The 24,479-nt window shown below is 36.0% G+C and overlaps 1 protein-coding gene across 1 annotated transcript in view; it reads left to right on the forward strand.

Annotated features, from left to right (window-relative positions):
* Positions 1-1,242: 1,242 nt before the first annotated feature.
* The window catches only part of Lrriq1 (leucine rich repeats and IQ motif containing 1), a 164,479-nt gene continuing 141,242 nt past the window's right edge, over positions 1,243-24,479 (forward strand). The window contains 8 exon segments of the mRNA XM_059245811.1: positions 1,243-1,377; positions 7,024-7,135; positions 9,242-9,333; positions 10,397-10,514; positions 12,332-12,555; positions 19,683-19,757; positions 20,919-21,566; positions 22,266-23,273. Coding sequence (XP_059101794.1) covers positions 1,243-1,377; positions 7,024-7,135; positions 9,242-9,333; positions 10,397-10,514; positions 12,332-12,555; positions 19,683-19,757; positions 20,919-21,566; positions 22,266-23,273 — 2,412 coding nt within the window.

Here is a 24,479-nt window from a genome sequence, read left to right on the forward strand (position 1 = left end):
CATCTAAGGACTTGAGGAATAGGAAATGTTTGGGGAAATGCTGTAGGGGAAAAGGTGAGATCTGACCAGTTCGTTTTCAAACCCTCCTCCGCCCCAGGACTTACAATAAAGCGAAAATAGTATGCAAACATGCAATGTGTTACAACTCATGCACATGTGCATGAACATGTAAATACGTAGAGCAAAACCAAAAATTGTTACAGATTTTTTTTATCTTTAGTATATATGGTGCAGCCATATTTTGATTTCTGCATCATCCTAACTTTTCCTATTCTATCTTGTTGTTAAAACATGTTGATCCAATGCAACAGATTAACTTTTTGATAGTTTATTTATGACATACAGTTTTCAACACTATCAGGAAAGGTGTTATACAGAGGGTTTCCTGGGGAGATGAGCTTGTCTGGAAGGCTCTTTAGTAGTAAGATGACTGACTTTGGACTCAGTATCTCTGAATCACCATCTTATCTCTTTTTTATTAGCATAATGGCTTGAAATGGTTAATTAGCCTCTTCAGACATTAGTGTTCTTATGTAAACAATTATGATATAATCTTTTGTCTGTTAATTTCTTGTGAAGATCATCAATTATCTATTTAACCTCTAGCACTTGGCCTACCACAGTCCTGAGTATCTGGGACACCATTATGGTGGTGGTGATGATGAGGATGTAAAGACTTAGTACTATGTGATCAGTATCCATTTCAAGCATTAATGATTTAAACACAAATTTTATATTAATATTCTGTACATGATCTGTCACTGGGTGCCACATTAGCAAGAACATGTGGCTGTGTAAGGCAGAATTACTAGACTTTGGACTCAATGCATACAAAGTAGCCATAGATTTCTTCCAGAAATAGATTTGAGTTTTTCTAGGTGTGTCTTAATCTCTAGATAGTCAAACTGTTCATCTTTTTAAACAAACTGTGTTTGCAAAGACAAGATTACCTTGGAATTTCTTAATTGTGGGAGATAGGCCAGTTAATTCAATTTTTTTTCTTGAAATGAAAGAATAGTAATAGTTTTGGCCATCTTGTGGTCAAATACTTTAAAACCTGAGTGAATCAATAGGCAAAGCCATGTTCCTTATCATATAGAGCTAGTCTAATATGGTGCCATAGAAGTTTCTTTAAATTAGATGTCTATGTGCATATTGGATTGTGTGACAAATTACAGAACCCATCACTTTTTAGAGACATTAGATTCTTTTTGAAGTTCTATTTTTTGATCGTTAAGAATTATGGAGGACAATGATGACAGTGATGCAGAGCTCAGAGAAGAAATAGAAGCTGAATTGGAGAAAATCAGCATTTCTTCCTTGGAGAACGATGAGGTTGAAAAGGAGTCAGAAACTCAGAGTGACAGTAGTGACACTGTAAGTGTTCCACATTTGTTCATTTGTCATTAGTTCATTGAGAATTTCATATAGTGTATTTTGTTTTTCATTTACTTCTTATATTTTTATTTAAGCTTACATTTACAAATTCTTATTTAAACTTACATTTACAACTAGCATCTTTACTTCTTTTCTTTTTTTAATTTTATAATTAATTTAACTTTACATATCAGCACAGATTCCCCTATCCTCCCTCCTCCCGTGCCCCCACCCCAATCCATCCCCCATTCCCATCTCCTCCAAGGCAAGGACTCCCCTGGGGATTCAGCTCAGCCTGGTACATTCAGTTGAGGCAGGTCCAGTCCCCTCTTCCCTGCACCTAGGCTGAGCAAAGTGTCCCAGCATAGGCCCTAGGTTCCAAAAAGCCAGCTCATGCACTAAGGACAGGTCCCAGTCCCACTGCCTGGGTTCATATTCGTACTATTCCCCAAATCTTCCTCCAAAACCTACCTCATCTTCCCTTCCCACTCACCTATATGTCCTTTTGTTTTAAACTCAAAATGAAAAATCGGTGCTGCCCATAAACTCTTGGATGTGTTGCCTTCTGCTGGATGGAATGTGGTCCACCTAAGAAGGGTCATGCTCTTAAAGACAGTCATCTCTTATATTTTTGGTTATGTGTAGCCCGGGCTGGCTCAAACTCGTGATCCTCCTGCCTCCGCCTCCTTCAGCAAATCCTACCGGCACATGCCTTTAATCCCAGCACTCGGGAGGCAGAGCCAGGCAGATCTCTGTGAGTTCGAGGCCAGCCTGGGCTACCGAGTGAGTTCCAGGAAAGGTGCAAAGCTACATAGAGAGACCCTGTATCGAAAAACAAAAACAAAAACAAAAAAAAGAAAGAAAGAAAGAAAGAAAGAAAGAAAGAAAGAAAGAAAGAAAGAAAGAAAGTCATCTCTCCCTTTCCCAGTAGCTCTTAGTTCCTAGTAGCTCCTTAGCTAGGGGAGAGACTTCATGACCACTTCTCTTCATGCTGGCATATGGTTTGGATTGTGCTTGCACAGAACTTGTGCATACTGTCACAACTACTGTGAGCTCATATGAAACTTCCTGATGTGTCTGAATTAATACACGGCTTAATTGTCGTCGTCCTGTACCTCTGGCTCTTAAATTTGGTTTTCTCTGCAATGATCCCTGAGCCTTTACTTTAAGCCTTTTTTTTTTCATGATTTAAGATACGTTTTTTGATACAATGCATTCTGATTATGATTTCCTTTCACCTAATTTCTCCAAGATCCTCCCCATTTGGGCTCCTAGATAAATTCACTCCCAGTCTGTCTCTCCTTTGAAAATAAAGATACATCTAAATAATAATAAAATTAAAAAAAAACAAGCAGAAGAAAATATGCCAAAGAAAAAGCACATGAAACGTGTACACACACACATTTGCATACACAATAAAAGCAAAAGACCTGTGAGGAGATATATATATATATATATATATTTTTTTTTTTTTTCCGATAAATCATTATGAGACAAAGAACTTCCAAAGATGCTATTTGAGTATCTTTTTTACTGGCCATCTACCCCAGGGCATGGAGCCTGCCCTTAAGAGTAATTTGTATCCCCCAGTGAGATTACATTAGAGAGAACTCATTTTTCATTTGAGAGTGGTTATTAATTATAGTTTCTGGGTTAGGGATCGGCTTTTATCCACTTCTCTCTCAGTGCTGGGACCCCATCAGGTACAGACCCCTGCAGGCCCTGTGCATGCTGCCAGTCCCTGTGAGTTCATATGTGCATGATCCTGCTGTGTCTAGGTCTTGTTTCCTTGGTGTTATCCATCCCTCTGGCTTTTACAGTCTTTCCAAATTCTCCTCTATAGTGTTCCCTGATCCCTGAGTGGAGTGCTTTAATGGAGACATCCCATTTAGAACTGAGTGTTCCAAGATCTCTGACTCTCTGCATAATTTTTGGCTGTCACTTTCTGTACTCATTCACATCGACTGCAACATCTCTGATGGAGGCTAGGAAAGGCACTGATCTATAAGTATAGCAGAATATCTGAGGAGTAATTTAGCAGAAAGGTAGTATTAGTTTTCCCCCTAGTTATCTAGTCTCAGGTTCTTGGCTACCCAGTGTTGGGAACGGATTGAACATTAAATCTATCAGACACAGGTTGGTTACTCCCATAATCTTTGTGCCACTACAGCACTAACATATCTTGTAAGCAGGTCATCATTATATATCAGACAGTTTGGTGTTTGTCTTTCTCCTTTGGTAATATGTAGAGTACATTTTAGTACTGTGAATATTAGTTCATAGAAGTGAGAGCTATAGGCAGGCACCAGCTTGAGTTCTCCATATTCAGTGAGTTATGTAGGTTTCTTTCTTCAGCCTCGCCATCAGTTTGTGGAGAACCACCAAAAGCCTCTGTGGAGGTCTTTGATCCATCTGGAGTTGAGTTTTGTGCTGGGTAATAAGTATGGATCTAGTTGCATTCTTTTGCATGCGGCCATTCAGTTTGACCAGCATCAGTTGTGGAAGACGCTGTCCTTTTCCAGTGTCTATTTCTGCCTCCTTTTTTAAAAACTAAAAATCATGTGTCCATAATTGTGTACTTTTATGTCTGAGTCTTCAATTTGATTCCATTAATTAGTGTGTCTGTTTTGTACCATTACTATGCTGTTTTTTTTAAATTACTGTTTATAGTACAACTTGAAATTGGGGATAGTGACACCTACAACATTTCTTTTATCATTCAGAATTGTTTTAGCTATCCTGATTTTGTATGTTTCTATATGATGCTAAAGTTGGCCTTTCAAGATCTATGAACAATTGTATTGAAATATTGATTGGGATTGCATTGAATCTGTAAATTCCTTTTGTCATGATGGTCATTTTAACTCTGTTAATCCTACTGATCCATAATCATAGGAGCTCTTTCTATCTTGTGATATTGTCTTTTTCTTTCTTCGATGTCTTAGAGTTTTATCATTCAAGTCTTTCACTGATTGGTTAGAGTTACCCCAAGATATTTTATACTTAAGACTATTGTGAAAGGTGTTATTTCCCTGTTATCTTTCTTAGTTCACTTGTTATTTGTATAGAGGAAGGGTACTTATTGTTTTTATGTGTGTATATTAATTTTGTATCCACTTACTTTGCTGAAACTATAGGAGTTTCCTGATGGAACTTTTACAGTCACTTATATATAGTATTGTATCATCTTCGAATAATGATAATTTGATTTCTTTCCTTCCTGTTTGTATCTACAAGTAGATACAATAAAAACAGTTCTAAGAGGGTAGTTCATAGCACTGAGTGTCTACATAAAAAATGGAAAGACCTGATTTTAGGAACTTAATGGCATACCTGAAACCTCTAGAACAAAATAGAAGAAATAACATTCCAAAGGAATAGATGGCAAGAAATACTCAAACTTGGAGCTTAAGCCAATAAAATAGCAACAAATAAAAATTTCAAAGCATCAATCAAACTTTTAAGTCTTTATTGAAAGGTTTTTTTTTTTTTAAAGAATTTTACTTCTGTGTGTTTTTCTTTTTTTTTTCTGGAGCTGGGGATCAAATCCAGGGCCTTGCTCTTGCTAGACAAGCACTCTACCACTGAGCTAAATCCCCAAACCCCTGTGTGTTTTTCATGTGCATCTCTATGGCTTTAGATAAGTTATAAGTAATGTCCCTTGGTAGATACTTATATGCAAAAAACATTTTAAGTAAAGAGTAGCTGTGATTCCTTTTTTGCTTCACGCTTTATGTTAACAGAAGACTTTGTGAAGTTCAAGTATAGTTCTGCCTCCCTACTCCATGCCCGTACTTGGTCTTGAACTCATGGCTTTCCTTATAATAGGCCACTGTGCTACCAGTATGCTTCTTCTCACTATTTATAATTATTCTTCACTTATGTATTATTTTAAACATCAATTTTACAATATCTTGTTGCTTTTGCAATTATTAAATGAGAGAAAATGCTAGAATATTAAATACAAAAAAGGATAGGTTTTATATTTTTATTGCTTCATACATAAAGAAATAATAGATCTTTCAGACTCTGGCTTAAGATACCATCAAATTATTTGTAGAAATCAAATATCTCTTATTATAAGGAAAATAAATTGTAGTATTAACTCAAGATGAAAGATTCAAGGATTGGAGATTGTCTTTTACAGAATGTATAACAATCACTACTGTTTATTTGTGTTCAAAACTCTTAACCAGGAAGTAGCAATCTCAATAAAGGACAGAGAACAAAAAAGGAGAGTGTGTACTTCTGTCAAGACAAGTTTAATACGATGTCATAGATTTTTGTTTGGTTTTCTGTAGTGGTAAGGGGGAAAGTTAACTGCATAAACTGGTTGTTGTTAATTGTTAAAACTAACAATGTATTTCATTAGGTATAATAAAGGCAAAGTGCTGTTTTCTTAACTCATGGAAACCCGATATGACAGAAAGCTTTGTTTGGTTCTTGATATTAAGCCTGTGATGTTCTTCTGTATCAAGAATATATGTATAGATTCAGTCACTCAGTCACACGGTGGTTTATCTTCCTCAAGGAAAGTTTCTACTCATGTAGATATTTATTGATAGCTTTGGGACTGTTATTAAAATATATTTAAATGTTTGAAATATTTCATAAATAGTATGTTTTGCATTATACTTTCTAATAATAATTGATATTTACATAGGAATAAACTTCATTTGTACAAGTAGTATAAAAATACCAATCTATTTAGGTATTTAGCAAATTTGAAAATTTATTTACATAGGTTTTGGTGATAGACATTCTGTAATGTTACATAAATTCAATAGTATTTGATAATTACATATTAAGTAATTACATAAGGTATTTAGGTAATATTGTATTTTGGAAAATATTTCCAAGGTTAATTTCTATTTCATAATAAATATTCATAATATATCAACAAAATATCAAGAAATTATGAAGGCATTGGAAACATAATACCTATAATAAAAATGAAAATGATAACTAGATAACCTTCTTTTGTAAGTGGAGTTTCTCTCGCTTGCCCCGTCTGGCAGCTGTTTCTAAATAATCACTCAGAGGCTTATATTAATTATAAATGTGTGGCTGATGGCTCAGGCTTATTATTAAACTAGTTCTTACATTTAAATTAACCTAGTTCCATTAATCTATTTATTGCCACATGGTTCTTGGCTTATTGGTTCTCTGGCATTTTGTTTCTTTGGTGGCTCCTTGTATCTACTGACTCTGCCCCTCTTCCTCTGAGTCCTAGTTTGATTATTACTCCTGACCTTGTCCTGTCTTGCCATAGGCCAAAACAACTTTATTAACACCCAATGAGAGAAACATATTCATAGCATACAGAAGGTTCATTCATAGCATTTCCCCATTTCTGTCTCCTGTCAGGAGTGGACTATTACCTGTTAAGAAATACTGACTTAATCTTACACTTCACTCCCTCATTATTCTTTACTTGCTGTCCTAGAATTTTCTAGGAAGACATAACTGCCTGAAAATAGAATGAAAAATCAAAGCAAATATGATTGTCTGAAATAGGCCCATTATATGGAGGCACTTTTATCTATTTACATAGTTTGTTCAAAATTTTGGTGGGAAATGAGTAATGCAATATTTGACATGTAATTTATGGTAGCCCTTCTCATACTTTTGTTATTCAAATTTTAGGATCTAATTGAATTGCCAGAGTCAGTTCTTCACTGTATCAACGTCATAAAGAACAAGAGTAAAACCGCTGAAGAACTCTTTCTTCAGGACGTAGAAGACACTGATGTCTTCAGTGAGTACACAGAATGTATTGTTAGAGGGAGTTGTTGTTTTGAAGAACCCTCTTTGAGGGCCAGCTACCACAATCAGTAGCATAATTCTTGATAAGACTGAGAAGACAGACTGTAGGATGAAAACCCAAGGTTAACTTCGCCCCTTGCAGAACTGCACTGCTGTGGAACTGTTGTCTGCTATAATTAGGAAGTGCAGAGTCAATGCCAGCACACACACACACACACACACACACACACACACACACACACACACTACAGAAACACTCATCTTCTCTTGTAGAGGCTTATTTCTATGCCATAGCTCTTTTAATACAACCTGTGTCAATAAATGGAAACATCACCTGCTTCTTATACATAACAGTTTTATGAAAACAAAATTTGACTTAAATCACTCACAGAAAGTCAATGGTAAAAGAATTTGGTTGATGATATTATTTTCTTTCAACTTCTTACATTTTAATGCAGGCCAGAAAGATAGTGAATAAACATTGAAGAAGAAAAAGATCACATCTGATAAAGTGAATGGGAAGAGTTTATCTTTGGAGTAGTCCTCTGTAAAGGTGGTTTTCTATTAGAAAACACAGACAAAATATAACACACTAATTGAATAATGAAAAGGGATGTAATTACATTTGAACGAACAATGAGAAGAAAATAAAATTCAATTAAATCTCATAATATAAAATTAATACCATTCATCAGGATAATTTTAATCTTTAAATTAATATGTGTAGTAAAATATTTTCATTATATTGGGCAAGATTCTAGCTAATAGAATATTAGCTTTGATATACTTCTGGTCAAGGTGTCATTGTATGTTATGTTTGTATGAAATTTCCTTTGAAATAAAACAGTTCATTTTAGAGGTAAGCTCCTCAAGACTCACTGTGTTCTAAAGTGAGGTAAAAATTCCATCTTTCAGGAAGTTCAGTGAGGCTCAGGATATCTAAAAGTAGGCTCTTAAGACTCAGGAAGTAACCAGCCCCTAAACCTTAGAAATTCATGAAACTGACCAGACACACTAGATTCCTCACTCCTCAGGCTTATACTAAAGACTGCTGAGAGACATTCTGTGGCAAACCTACCTGCCTAGAAGAGTCTCAGACCAGGATAACTACCCAGAAAATACTTAGGCTATCATAGCTGCCTGGGAGAGGGAGAGACCAGCTGTGTGCTGTTTTAAAGAGGTTGAGACCAACTGAGTTGCTTTCAGAGATAGTCTCCAACCATTTGAGCCCTTTGCAAATTGTAGAGTGAGATTCAGGATTCCAGCTCTCTTAACCTATTAGTGATGCTGGTGTGAACTGTGTTGGTGGTCAGTGATGGTGGTGTGAACTGTGTTGGTGGTCAGTGATGGTGGTGTGAACTGTGTTGGTGGTCAGTGATTGTCTTGTGAACTGTGTTGGTGGTCAGTGATGGTGGTGTGAGCTGTGTTGGTGGTCAGTGATGGTGGTGTGAACTCTGTTGGTGGTCAGTGATGGTGGTGTGAACTGTGTTGGTGGTCAGTGATGGTGGTGTGAACTTTGTTGGTGGTTAGTGATGGTGGTGTGAACTGTGTTGGTGGTCAGTGATGCTGGTGTGAACTGTGTTGGTGGTCAGTGATGGGGTGTGAACTATGTTGATGGAGCTGTCTTTGCATCGATCTTCTTCCTGTATGAAACCCCTTACTCATATTCATACAAGTAAACCCAATTATCTTTTACCAAGTTTAACAAGCTTACCAAGTTCAACTTTGGTAGATTCTTTTTGGTGTATGGTCAGTTCCCTATCTGGGGTGAGTAGAAATTTGCTCATTCTTATCTCTTCAGGAATTGAGTCACACAGTATTGTATTACCAAGCAAAAATTATTCTATATGCATAAAAAATTAAACTCATTCTAGGATATGAAAATTGATAACTAGATAGCGTGCTTTAGAAGTTTACTTTTATTTTATAAATAATGATAATTTTCTTGCAACATTTTAATACTTATTTTCTGTTCTATAAAGTTACTGTTACTGATCGAGTATGTTGGTAGAAATTAAGATAAAATGGTAATGAAAAGGGTTGAGGTTTTGACATATACTCTAATATTTGAAATTACAGTTACTTTCCCTTTTTCTAGGTTGTAGTTATGGTACAGTTTCTAACAATCATATGCATTTGAGGACTGGATCAGCAGCCGAATCAAAAGCAAATTCTGAGCAGTTAATGAAGGTATACATTGAACATCTGAATGAAAGTACTCACATTGCAGTTAGGGAATTTGTTCTTTTTTTGTACATAGGAAGTTAGCTTATCAACTTCAGTTTGATGATTTTAAGCAAATTGTATTTGGTTTCCTGGTATCTTCTGGCATATTATATAAAACTACACAAATTTCAGTCATTAAAATAGTGATTTGAACCATAAGTATTTGGGAATTAAATGTTCATGTACACAGAACAGTAAAATAATTTTGCATTTTGTATTTCTTGGAGCAAAAATGAATATATTACAGTGCTTATTGTTTTTCTTATGAAAGAAGTGCTTTCACAGGAGTACTCTAAATACTTTAGAGAATCTTCAAGAGTAGAAGATTTTGTATTACTTTTGGAAAATAACACAGGAGAAAATTCCTGGAAAAAAATCACAGTAAAGTCTAGCATTTTAGAGGCTGAAACCTCCTGTGTATTTTGAAGAATGTCTTTGAAAGATTTCTTAGGTTCAGTTACAATAATGATCTATTTTATCTAGTTCTGTTCCTACTTTGTAAGAGTCAGAGCATAGCTTTAAAAATATTTTGTTTCGTTTTTATCCTTTTTTATTAACATTCAGATTTGAAATACTAATTTTGAATTTTGGTACTTTATTGAAGATGTCATGTATATTTTAAACTACATTGAATATATAGTTATGTAATACTTTGTCAAAGCTATGTGCGTAATTCAGGTTTAAGAAGATAATAGTTAGCTTTGTATTATACTGACTATATTAATGACCTATGTACATGAACAATCACTATAAATAATATAGAAATTCATCAGGAAGCAAGGTAGACATATTTTGAAGTGATTATTAAGCATATATCTTACTATTATAGATTAATATTGATGACTTAGTTTGTAAAACTTTAAGAGAACAGAATACATTTATAAAGAAAATAATTAATGTATTTGAAAGGGTTTACAGTAAATCAAATTCTCAGTATGTTTATTTAGACATTATTAAAACCATAGTTTTATCCTATTTGGGGTTTCTTTAATAATGAAATACTGAAGATACTATTTTGACCTCCAAGATATTATCTGTAATAGAAAAGGAAGAATTTATGAGAAGTCTAACTCATTCTGCCAGATCTGATTCTGTTCCTGAGCCTGTTATTTCTGACACACCCATGGATGAATGTATTTTATCAGGTGGGCGATATTCCCAGTTATATGTTTGAAAATTTTTATATTACATCATAGTGCATTTTATATTATATCAAAATGCATTGAAAATTTTTCTTTGTGGCACTTGTAAATACGCAATTACAAAAATTTTAAAAACTTAAAGTCATTATTCCTCAATAACATTCTTGTACACTGAATTCAGGAACACACCAAAAAGACATGAAGTGAGATGGGAGGGGATGGAAGTGATATACAATTTTTAGTTAGTTTTTAAGACATTCACCAACATGTTGGCTTTATTCCGGGGAGGCAGCAATGGTTCAACACATGTAAATCAATATACATAATTCAGTATAAAGTGAAAAGGACAGAAATCCCATCATCTTTTCCATCGATGCTGAAAGGATCTTTGAAAAACTCCAACATCCCTTCATAATAAATACTCTATTGAGACTAGGGATAGAAGGAATTTGTCTGAATATAATAAAGGCTGCTATGACAAAGTGATAGCCATCATCATGTTAAGTGGAGACAAATTTGAGACATTCCCATTAAGATCATAACAAGTCAAAGTATCACTGGTCATTACCCATTTTCAATGGAGTTCTCAAAGTCCTAGCTAGATCAATAAAACAAATGAAGAAAATAAAAGGAACATAAGTGAGAAAGGAATAAGTCAATATATCTCTTCTTGCAGAATACATGATTCTATACATGAGAGGCCCCAAAGACTACACCAGAAATCTTCTAGAGATGACAAACATATTCAGCAAAGTGTCAGGTTATGAATTAACATACTCAAGTCAACATCCTTCCCAGATACTAAGACAGATAGACTAAGCAAGAAATGAGGGAAGCAATCCCATTCACCATATGTCTTAGTTAAGGTTCCTATTGTTATGATAAAACACCATGACCACAAACAAGTTGGGCAGGAAAGGGTTTATTTGGCTCATGCTTCCTAATTACTGTTCATCACTAAAAGAAGTCAAGACAGGAACTCGGACCGGGCAGGAGGCTGGAGCTGAAGCAGAGGCTACAGAGCTATGCTGCTTACTGGCTTACTTTTCCATGCCTTCCTCAGCATGCTTTCTTAAGAACCCAGAACTACCAGCTAAAAGGGTGGCCTCACTCAAAATGGGATGGACCCCCCATATCCATCACTAATCTAAAAATGCCCTACAGCCTTGCCCACAGCCTGATCTTATGGGGGTATTTTCTCAATATTTCCTCCTCTCAGATGACTTTAGCCAGCATATCATACAAAGACAAGTTTAAATACATGTATTAAATCCTAAAAATAAAATAAAATAAAACACTGAAGAAAGAAATTGAAGAAGACACCAAAAAAATAGAAAGATCTCGCATGTATATAGTAGGTAATATTAATATTATGAAAATGGCCATAATCAATCAACAGATTCATTGTAATCCCCATCAAAATTTCAATATTTTTCTCCAAAGAAACTTAAAAAAAATCTTAACATTCATATGGAAACACGAAAGACCAGTAAACAAAACAACACTGAACAATATCTCTTAACTGTGTCACTTACCTCCAAATGCACAGATGCACGTCCATGCAGTATTATTTTAAATTTTAGGGAATATTTTGAGGAAAGTTATTTGAGTTCCTTATTGACAGTAATGGGATTTCCATGTATAATGACTCGAGATTGCGCATGTCCAAAGGTGTGTGGCTGATGACATCCATTTACATTTGAAAATGTATATCCTTTTGCTTCGGTAATATGCTTTTGTAGTATGTTTATGTAGTAAAATAGATCAGTATGATAGATTTATCTCAAGCATAATACTTTTGTTCCTCTGAATGAATACAGATGATGCGGATTTGAGTTTTGGATACTTTGAAGTAGAAGAAAGATGTAGAAAGTCTTTTGAAGCTTGGCAGGACAAGCAAAAAGAACTGGAAGATGAAGATAAAGAAACTCTGGAAGCTCAGAGTGATCTAGAAAAACAGAAATTTCAAGAAGATGACGAGAAGAGACATTGCTGGATAAAACAGTTTGAAGCTGAGAAGGAAAAATTAGAAAACCTTCAGAAGGTATGGAATTTTTCTACTCTTCCTAAGAGTGTAGCTATATCTGAAAGGTGCTGATGTCTGGACTGGGATATAAATGGAGGAACTTACTCTGTGGCTTTTAATCACTTTTGATGAGAAAATGCCTGATCTTAGGATGAGTGTTTAATGCACTGATTAGCTTGCATGAATTCCATTAAAATTTCAGATGTGAACTTTTGATCTTGGAGGCCTCTGGGGTTTATAGAATTTCAAGGAATATCCCACATAATCTGAAATTTGCATCATAATATGACTTTTTCATGCCTTTTGAATCATAGGAAAAGACTGTTCCTTTGATTATATAATGTATTCTTTGTAATGTCTGACATATGACACATTATATAAGATATATTAACTTAAAGTAGTTCAGAAATGTAGATGGCATTCTCTGTTCTGCCCCTAATTTAAGGTAAGTTTATTCACTGTGGATTATTCAGGTTGCTTTTTAATTGTTGGGTGTGTTGAGATCTGTACAGTCAAAACATAGTAACAGCTTATCGGTAAATTTACAGACTTTGGGATTTGGATTGCATGCCTGTAAAGAGGCAAGATCAAATTTTATCTTTCACTAAGTATGGTTTCTGTATTATCCAGAATTCAGGGGTTTTGAATGCTCTACATAGAGCTAATTGGAGAAATGTTTACTGGCTTATGCTGAATAACTTCATTAACTTGAGTAGTGGTGTTTTCATTTTTAAGGGATACTTGATTATCAAATCCTATTAAGCTTTTTGTTCTTTTTCTTACCACTGGAAGATCAAATAGTCAGGTACATGTTTAAGTGATACTAGTCTCTGTTGTCCATGATTGTAATTAATTTTTAAAACTGAGACTTATTTTTTCACAAAATTTCAAGAAAATAAGTCATTCGTAGAGCTAATGAATTCCTAAATGTGCACTTTACTATTCGTTGGAGATTGGAAGCTTTTGGGCTGGACTTTTCAACATTATTATAATGGATTCGAAATACAGAATTTACTGTTTTCCCAGTAGTACTTTGTTGCATCCTTTGTTAGATTTCTTTTTCTAATTTTTAAAAATGCTTTTTTTCATTTTACATACCAATCTCAGTTCGTCCTCCCTCCACTTCTCCTACCACTTCACCTCCTGCAATTTCACCCCTAATCCACTCCTCAGAGAGGATAAGGCCTCCCTTGGGGAGTCAACAAAGTCTGGCATACTAAATTGAGGCAGGACCAAGCCCCTCCCCTCTGTGTCAAGGCTGAGCAAGGTATCCCACTCAAGGGAATGTGTTCCAAAAATCCATTTTGTGCATCCAAGGTAAGTCCTGGTTCCACTGCCAGGGGCTCCCCAAACAGATCTAGCCACATAACTGTCATCCACATTCATAGGGCCTAGTTCAGTCCCATGCATGTTCCCCAGCTGACAGGCCAGAGTCCATGAGCTCCCACCAGCTTAGGTCAGATGTCTCTGTGGTTTTCCCCATCATGATCTTGACCTCACTTGCTCCTGTGATTCCTCCTCCATCTCTTCAACTATGAAGGAGCTATCTTGGTAGAGGGAATCATTGGGGGTTAGAGAGAAATCTGGTGCTAGGGAAATCCCCAGGAATCCACAAGTGTGACACCAGCTAAGACTCCTAGAAATAACGGAGAGGGCATCTGAACTAACCTTTCCATATAATCAAATTAGTGACTACTCTGTCATCATAGAACCTACATCCAGTAACTGATTGAAGCAGATGCAATGATCCACAACCAAGCACTGGGCTGAACTTTGTTAGATATCTTGTCCTTCGCTAGACACATCTGTCATTGATCTTTCAGGGACTCTGCTCAGCACCTGCAACCTCATTATTAGCAACTGTTCCCATTGTTTTACATCAATTACAAATTTTATCTGTTTTCTCATACCATATCCCCCAGTGTCTGCACTTATCCTTTTTTGCCTTACCTCTCCTCTTTGCAGTAGGAAAGACTTTCCATTCTGCCAGATGTTCACTCCCCATTTCGCTTTGTTCTTAGTTACTTTGCCCAGGTTTTTTTCTAAACGCTGAAATACACTGATTATTTGCTTTTGTCATAGTTACAATGAAATACTTGATGAAAGCAACTTAGAGAAGGAAGGGGGGTTATTCTGGATACAGTTTGTTGAGTATAGTCCAGCATGGTCAGAAACCCGTGGCTTTAGGAACAGAAGACAGCTAGTCTCATTGAGTCCTCTTTCACCAGAGAGATGAATGCTACTGTGTAGATTAATATTTTTGTACACTGTGAACATGTTTCTCTGCTTAACCTCCCTCACTTAAGGCACCTTCTGATTGGTTTATTATGTATATAGTGTTTTGCCTGCGTGTACACCTTTATACCAGAAGAGGGCATCAATCCTACTATAGATGGTTGTGAGCCACCATGTGGTTGCTGGGAGTTGAACTCAGGACCTCTGCAAGAACAGCCAGTGCTCTTAATCTCTGAGCCACCTCTCAGTCTGATTGATTTAATAAATAATTGAATGGCTAATAGTGAGGCAGGAGAAGATAGGCAGGACATCTTGGGAGAGAGAGGAAATCAGGGAAAGAATTTGAGACAGGAGATTTTCCACAGGACCTCAGGGGAAGAATCTAGAGGCAGGGGATTCACCAGAGAGATGCAGAGAAAGTCAGACATATTGTACTGAGAAGAAGTAACAAGCCAGATGGTAGGACATAATATAATATAATAATATAAATGGGTTGATTTAAGTTTTAAGAGCTAGTTGGGAACAAGCCTAAACTAAGGCCAAGCTTTCATAATTAATAAAAAGTCTATGTGTCATTATTTGGGAGCTGGTGGTCCAAAAAAAAAAGATTAGTTACATGCTGCTGCTAGGCTGGCTTTGTACCTTTTACTCAATCTAGGACCCAATTCTGTGGAATGGCACTGCTCACATTTAGCATATGAGTCCACCTCAGTTAACCCAATCTTGAAATTCTCTCACTAACGTAATAACTCAGACGTTTGTCTCCTACAGGACTCTAGATCTTGTCAGGCTAACAATATCAACCAGCATGCCCCATTAAATTTCCTTTTATAATTTTTATCATTATGTTCACTTTTCTCTAATCCTAAAAACAAAACAAAAGCTATGTACTTACCTTCATTGTGTCATACGTTTTTACATTTTGAACTCTGCATAAAGTAGATGAGGTTCACAAAGAATTAGTTTTTAGCATCTCTACTTCCTCATCTCTCATATGGCCCTTACCCTGGCATGTTTCCTTCATGATGATCCCTTCAAGTAAAACTATCTTGAAAGAGATAATCCGTGATCTCTAAATATTAAATTCATACTTTCATTTTTGCTTCTTATTGGGCCTCTGAGCCATTTTATACCAGTAGAATGCTGAGTTGTCTTTGGATTGTGTGCTTTTTCTTACTTTTGCATCACACTGTTTTAATTCTCTTCCCACAGGTTTAGCAACTCTTCATTCATGGCTACTTAGATTTATGTCTGCCGTTACAGGGCACTCTGCCAAACTTCTGTTCTTTCCTCCTTTATCACATCTTATACTTTATTATTTGACATCACCCATAGCTACCACTGATCAGTAACAGACTGTATAAGAACATAAAGCTGAGTTTATAACTCTCCTATTGATACCCCATACTACACAAATGCATCAAAAGCTGTATGCATTGTGTTTTTCCTGCATTGGGGTCCTCCAGTATTCCCAATTAAATGAACTAAAAGCTGATGTGAAACAGATTTTACTCTTTCCTCTTTTTCTGCTTACCATCTTTTTATAATTATATTGTCCACCTTTGTGTTCATATTTCTTATTGCCACTTTGAAATAATCAAGCTTTGCTAGTGATTGAGAATATTTGCTATTATTTCTAATTGATCTTTTACCTTCTCTCTACTTAGTCTTCCAATTCATCTACCCAGTTGCCTCAAGTTTACATCCTGTGGAAAGAACTAATGGCTAATATAATGTTCAAAAACATTCTCAGTTTTATTTATTTTATTGAAAATAGATTTTTTTTTCTGTACAATGTCTTCTGATTATGATTGCCTCTTCTCCAACTCCTCCAAGTTCCTCTCCACCTGTCTTCCTATCTGGCTCCATCCCTTTCTGATTTTCATTAGAAAATAAGAAGATATATAAAACGAATAATAAAGTAAAATTAGATAAAACAAAATCAAACAAATTATAGTAAGAAAACAAACAAGCAATAAAAAGAGACAAGGAAAAGGCACAAGAAACACATAGTGACTCACACATGATCACATACACACAGGAATCCCCAAAACTGGAAGCCATAATACATATACAAAGGAAGATTATTATTAGTAGTAGTATTAGTAGTAGTATCTTTGTACAGTTATTAAATATATGATAAAAGCCCTGACTTAAGGCCAAGAACCTCCAAAGATGCATTTGTGTTCATATTGTGCTGGCCATCTACTACTTGGGATGGGACCTGCCCTTAAGAGTTATTTGTTTCCTCCATGAGACTCCCTTGGAGAAAACTGATTTTTATTTGCAAGTAGCTATTAACTAGAGATAGCTCCTGGGTTAGCAATGGGGGCTTGTGTCCACCTCTTTGGCCCGGGACCCTGTACTGATATATTATGTACCCTAATAAAGTTATCTGGGAATCAGAGGACAGAGCCAGCCACTAGATTATACAGAGGCCAGACACTGGTGACACACACCCTTAATTCTGTCATTTGGGAGGCAGAGATCTGTCTGGATCTCTGTGAGTTCAAGGCCACACTGGGAACAGTCAGGCAGTGGTGGCACATGCCTTTAATGCCTTTAATCCCAGGAAGTGACATGGCTGGGTAGAGAATGATATATAAGGCATGAGGAGCCAGGAACTAAGCAGTTCAACTGAGACCCTCAGGGGTGAGGACTCATAGTTTTTCAGTCTGAGGATTCATGGAAACAGGAACTCTTTCTCTTTAGACTGAGGATTTTGTAGAGGTAAGAAGTAGTGGCTGGCTGTTCTGTTTCTCTGATCTTTCAGCCTTCACCTCAATATCTGGTTCTGGGTTTTTTATTATAAGACCTTTTAAGATTCATGTTACAGGACCCCCATGTGTGCAGACCCTCTGTATGCTGCCACAGTTCCTGTGAGTTCATACGTTCTTAGAGGGCCTTAATTTCTTGGTGTTCTTCATTCCCTCTTTCTCTTATAATCATTCTTCCTTTTTTGCAGAGCTTTTTGGCCCTGGGTGGGGAGGTGGGGTGGGCATATGTGATGAAGATATCCATTGTAGTATTCCAAAGTCCCTCACTCTGAATTTGATAAGACTGCCCATATTCTTCAGGAGTAGGCTTTTCTGGTGATGGATGAGCAAGGCACAGATCAATTGAGCATAGCAGAATGTGGTTAGGAGTCATCTTATTACTAAGTTCCTTTAGCATAACAGTATTGTTTGGTTTCTTTTAGGTCACTGGCATATCTAGATTCAGATTTTTGTCCTCCCAAGCAGCATCAGGTATGGGTTCTATCTAATTACCATACCACCTCTCAAATGGCCCAAATTTTATACATCTCTCTTCATATTTCCTCTCTCATCTCTTCCTCCTCCTGTTAGATCCTCCATTAAAGTCTCCAGCCTTGTCCATCAGTAATTATCTATTCTATTTCCCCTTCTTAGAGAGATCCATCCCTGCCCCCAAGCCCCTTTCTATGTTCCTAATCTATGTGGTTCTGCAGTCTGTAGGCTGATTTTTGAACATTTGACAACTAACATCCACACAGAAGCAAACACATAGCATATGTCTTTCTGGGTCTAGGGTATCATCTCACTCATGATGATTTTATCTAGCTCCATCTATTTACCTGTGAATTTCATGATTTAATTTTCATAACAGGTGATTAATACTCCATTGTGTAAATGAATCACATTTTTTAATCTATTCAACCATTTACATATATCTAAGCTGTTTTCAATTTCTGACTCTTATGTATGGGGAAGCAATGAACATGGTTGAGCAATTGAGCAAGTGTGTCTCTGTAGTATGATGAAGTGTCCTTGAGGTATGTGCCCAAAAGTGGTATAACTGGATATTGAGGTAGTTCAACTCCTAGCTTCCCAAGAAATCACCACACTGATTTTCATAGTGGCTGTACAAGTTTGCACTCTGAAAAGTGATGAATGAGTGTTCCTCTAACTCCACATTCTTCCAGCATGGGCTGTCATTTCTTTTATTGATATGGCCATTCTGACTGTTCTTAAGATGAAATCTCAAAGTAGTTTTGATTCACATTTTCCTGATGACTATGAATGTTGAACATTTCTTTAAATGCTTCTCAGCCATTTTAATTTCCTCTTTTGGGCATTTTCTCTTTAGATATGTTCCCAATTTTTTAACTGGGTTATTTTCTTGATGTAGTTTTTGAGATCTTTTACATATTTTAGACATTAGCTCTCTACCAGATGAATAGTTGTTAAAAATCTTTTCCCACCTGTATCCTGCTTCTTCATCTGAATGACAACATACATTGCCTTACAGAATCTTTACAGTTTCATGAGGTCCCATTTATTAACTGTTGTTCTTAGTTCCTGTGCTGTCTTCTGTTCAGAAAGTCTTTTCCTGTGCCAATGACTTCAAGACCTTCCTCACTTTCTCTTCTGTTATATTCAATATATTTGACATTATGTTGAGGTCTTTCATCCATTTGGAGTGGAGTTTTGTACAGGGTGGTAAGTATGGATTTATTTACATTCTTCCACATGCAGCCATCCAGTTTCAATGAAATGTTGAAAATGCTGTCTTTTTTTCCAGTATGTATTTCTGGCTTTTTTTTTTAAATCAAAAATCAAGTATCTATAGGTGTGTACATTTGTGTTCTGGTCTTCAATTTGATTCCATTGGTCAACATGCTGGATTTTGTGCCATTACCATTCTGTTTTTATTACTATAGCTCTGTAGTCTGTAGTACAATTATGATCATGATTAGTGATACCTTCACCAGTTCTTTTTATCATTTAGGGGTATTTTAGCTATCTTGGGTTTTCATTACTAATAACTGAGCATGCATGGAGATTTTCATATTTAATCATTGTTTATAAATGTGTTGACAGAATCTGACATAATGAATATGTCTTTTGATATTTGAATATAATAATATTATGATGTTATTCTACATCCAGCAAGACCAGGACAAAATGAATGATGAACTTCATAAAGAAGAGAAAATATGGAAAGAGAAATATAGAGAGCATGAGGTATATGTTTGTTGTTTTGTATTCATACATTTTTTCTCCATTTGAACTAAATTATTTATTATGCTTTTTAAAATGATGAGCATAATAATGTTGCATATATGGTATGGAATTTAACTCATTTCAACCTTAGAAATTTGTTAACCTTAGAAACGCTCACTGAAAGAGAATATCCTAAAAATAAAAAGTTAATTAACTTTGCTGTTTTTCCTATGGCTGTTTTTGTATTAGTATATAAAAATTTGTATATTTGTATTTGTATACAAAAAATAATTTATATTAATTTTGGCCCTTTAGTTTTTCTCAGATCTTTATTCTTGGATGCCAACTGGTCATATATAAGCATTTTTGTGTTTACCAATCTTATTCTTGATATATATTTCATATCTTTTTTTTTTTTTTTTTCAAGACAGGGTTTCTCTGTGTAGCTTTGCACCTTTCCTGGAACTCGCTTTGGAGACCAGGCTGGCCTGGAACTCACAGAGATCTGCCTGGCTCTGCCTCCCAAGTGCTGGGATTAAAGGCATGCGCCACCACCACCCAACTCATATCTTTTTTTGAAAAAAAAAAAAAAAAAAACTTAAAAAAAAATTTTCCTTAGGCCATCATCCACCCAACCATTCCTTTTTCCCCCTGATTTTTTTAATGGAAAATCATTCTAATATATATTTATATATATTTTTTTCATAAAAGTTATCTCCATGTTGAAGATTTAACCCAGTTTGTAAATATTTATTCTTCCTACTTGTTTATTTGCCCTACTTACAAAATTTTCTTTTAAAATTTGATGAATTATTTTGTCTGTTTACTTACGTTTTGGTCTCCAATATTACAGCATCCATGTCAGGAATTTGAGACCCGTATATTTTGGCCTCTCTTTTTTCCCTTTGTGTTTCTGGTGTCATTTTGATTTCAAATGCTTTCTACCTGCAGATAATTCCTTAATTGTTAAGTTATTGGCTTATAACTTAAAAGAGTATTATCAACTTCCAATTATGACCCAAATCTATGTATTTTAAAAAATAATTTCTATGAAATAAGTGACCCGTTTTTCTCAGTGAGCCTTATAGCAATTTGACTCTATATTTAGGTTTTGTGTTACTTTTAATCTACTTATAAAATCATCCATTTTAGTTGATTACTACTTATTTCACTTTATTTTAGGAACGTATCAGAAACTTGCATTTACAAATGGAAGAGGAAAGAACAAGATTAAGAGAGCTGCAGGAGAAAGAAAAAACACGTTTGCTAAATTTGCAGCATAATGCAGCTGTCAAAATTCAAGCTATATATAGAGGATTTATAACTTACAGAAAATATAGCCCGATCATAAGAGAGCAAATAGAAAATAAGAAAAGGAAAGCGCAGGAGCGGAAAGAGAAGGAAGCTAAGATCCGACAAAAGGAGGAAGAACGAAGAAGAAGAATTGAAGAGGAGCAGAGGATTCAGGAGGAGAGAAAGAAGAAGATGCTGGAGGAGAGGAGGAGGCGGGAAAGGGAATACGAGGAGAAGAAGAGCATCCTGAGACAAGAAAGAGAAGAACAACGAAACAGGGAAAAAATGAGACCCAGAGAAGATGCCTGCCAACCGCTGATCATCAGCTGCGCTTTAAGGACGGGGGAAGGTCACGCCAAGCAGCTATCTGTGACAAACATGTCGAAGAATAAGGTTGCTAAAGCTGAAGAATTAGAGGACACCAAATCAAAGAAGCAAGAAGCTGTTTGTCTAGTTCAGCAATCAAACAAGAGAGAAAATGTGCGTAAACAGCTTGCATCGACGGAACCAGTAGGAGTAAAATTAAAACCAAGCCAGGCAATGTTGGTAGAATCAAAAATGAATGCAAAAAATGAAAACTTACCAAAATTAAAAATGAATGAAAATGTACCAAAACTGAAAATGAATGAAAAAAGTGAGAATTTACCAAATAAACAATATTCACAAAAATTGGTTAACCAAGAAATTAACTTGGAAAATATAGACCAAAAATATGAATTGAAAAACTCAGACCTAAAGGAAAATGTCGATACTCAGTGCCAGGGGCAAGAACGGAAGTCCCAAACTCAAAAGGAGGAAAATGTGGATCACGGCACAAAGGCGAAAGTGGGACAAGAAACCCAAATAATGTTTGGGTTTGCAGCGACAGAATCGATAGGAGTAGAATTAAAAACAAGTCAGGCGATTTTGACGGCAATAAAAATGAATGTGAAAAATGAAAACTTACCAAAATTAAAAATGAATGAAAAAAGTGAGAACTTACCCAAGAAACAGTGTTCAGAAAAAGTGGTTAACCAAGATATTAACTTTGAAAGTATAGACCAAAAATATGAATTCAAAAACTCAGACCTAAATGAAAATGTCGATACACAGTGCCAGGGGCAAGAAAGAAAGACCCAAACTCAAAAGGAGAAAAACGTAGAGCAAGCCACAAAGGAGAATGTGGGACAAGAAACCCAAATAATGTTTGGGTTTGCAGCGACAGAATCAATAGGAGTAGAATTAAAACCATGCCAGGGGATTTTGGCAGAATTAAAAATGAATGAGAAAAATGAAAACTTACCAAAATTAAAAATGAATGAAAAAAGTGAGAACTTACCAAAGAAACAATGTTCACAAAAATTAGTTAACCAAGAACTTAACTTAGAAAATATAGACCAAACAAATGAATCGAAAAACTCAGACCTAAAGGAAAATGTTCATACCCAGTGCCAGGGGCAAGAAAGAAAGACCCAAACTCAAAAGGAGGAAAATGTAGAGCAAGCCACAAAGGAGAATGTGGGACAAGAAACCCAAATAATGTTTGGACACAAACAAGAAATGAGTGAAGAGGACAATACTGGAGCACAAGAAATCATCAATAATAATCAAGAGAGATTGACTGAAAAGGCAGAAAAAAGAGACCTAACAGAGCAAAATAGATCATTGTATGAAGAGAATTATTCCTCAACTATTTCCATGCAAAAAGACCCACTGTCACTAATATTTGAAAATCCTGCACCTGTAGAAAGAAACGTAATGCTGGAAGACAAAGAGATTGATTTAAAATCAAAAAGAATTGAGGAAATCCCGAAGGACAATGTGCTGACCTGCGATGCTGTGATCATGAACTCATATGCCTTGGTGCCTACAGAAGGCAACACAAATCAGCAGGGGTCTGTCTCAGGCAAACTGACTCCCAGTGAAGAGGCTGGCAGGCACAGTGCTAATAGCCCCTTGGTCACTGAAGAAGGGGACTCTCCTAAATCGGAGATTAAAGACATTCCAGAACAATGGAAGCAAACTAAGGCTGAAATGAACAGTGGCCTGGCCTGCTCTCTTTCACAGGTAACAGTTTTATCTTCAGTTGAGGAAAGGAGAGTGGCTTGGATAAAATCATTTAAACCTTGGCCTGAAATCTTTGAGCAAAATCAACTCAAGAAAATCATTAAAAAAAAGAGACTTGTGAAGTGTCCAGCAAATACAATGCCTCCTTTGGATACATCAGCCATCCTCCGGCACGGCCCTTGGAATACGTTACAGCAGGTATTTATAATTTGGCAATACTATTTTTATATTGAATGAAAAATTAATGTTCTGTAATGTAATTTTGACTTTCAATGGTCTTATGTGTAAGATTTCTACCTCTTAGTAGATGAAGTCACTAATGATATACTGTCTTGTTTCAGGGAGCTTATATTTTTAAGATCTCAAGTAAAAATTTTCAGGACTTTACCCATGAAAGTCTAAAGAGCTTTGATTTACACTTTTCAGTGTCTTGAGCCCTGATTCAAGGCCCTGTGGTGGTATTGTGTTCCCCGAAATATTGTGCACCCTAATAAACTTATCTGGGGTCAGAGACAGAACAGCCACAATATTAAACATAGAGGTTAGGCAGTGGTAGGACACGCCTTTAATCCTAGCATTCCAGAGGCAGAAATCCATGTGTTCAAGGACGGTGACTCACGCCTTTAATCCCAGAAAGCGAGCCTTTAATCCCAGGGAGTGGTGGTAGAAAGCAGAAAGATATATAAGGCATGAGGACCAGAAACTAGAAGCTTTTAGCTGGTTAAGCTTCAGGCTTTCAAGCAGCAGTTCAGCTGAGAGCCATTGGGATGAGGAGGACACAGAAGCTTCCAGTCTGAGGAAACAGGATCAGCTGAGGTATTGGCCAGGTGAGGTGGCTGTGGCTTGTTCTGTCTCTCTGATCATCCAGCATTCAACCCAATAACTGACCTCAGGTTTGATTTTATTAATAAGACCTCTTAGATTCATGCTACAAGGCACTGTAGGAACATCTGGAAATTATGGTTGGAATTATATAAGGACACTTAGTTCTCTTGGGGCAAACACTCTGCCTCCATTCCCATGAAAACGCCTGCTGCAGTGAAAGCCGCACTGACAGGATGGAAGAGCCTAGAATTCCTGTATGCAAATGTTATTTAGCCTGTATGCAAATGTTATGTATGCCATGCAGTTGCAGTATACAAATACTGGAAACACAGCATAGTTTTCATTAAGTGCGACTAATTTTGTGTTATAAAGAGTATAACATCAAATAAACTTGACATAGAAACCTGTGTATAAGGAACTTTGATTGTATAATGCTTCAAACAAGTTACAATTTTTATTTACCCATGGTTTGTAAGTCAATTATATTAGTATAATGTATTCCCGAGGCATGAAAATAACATTTTAAAATATCTCAGTTTTAAGCAGTATAGTCTTGAGCTGACATGGCTGCCCTCTATC

Source organism: Peromyscus eremicus, chromosome 18 (genome assembly GCF_949786415.1).
Source record: "Peromyscus eremicus chromosome 18, PerEre_H2_v1, whole genome shotgun sequence".
Taxonomy (NCBI): domain Eukaryota; kingdom Metazoa; phylum Chordata; class Mammalia; order Rodentia; family Cricetidae; genus Peromyscus; species Peromyscus eremicus.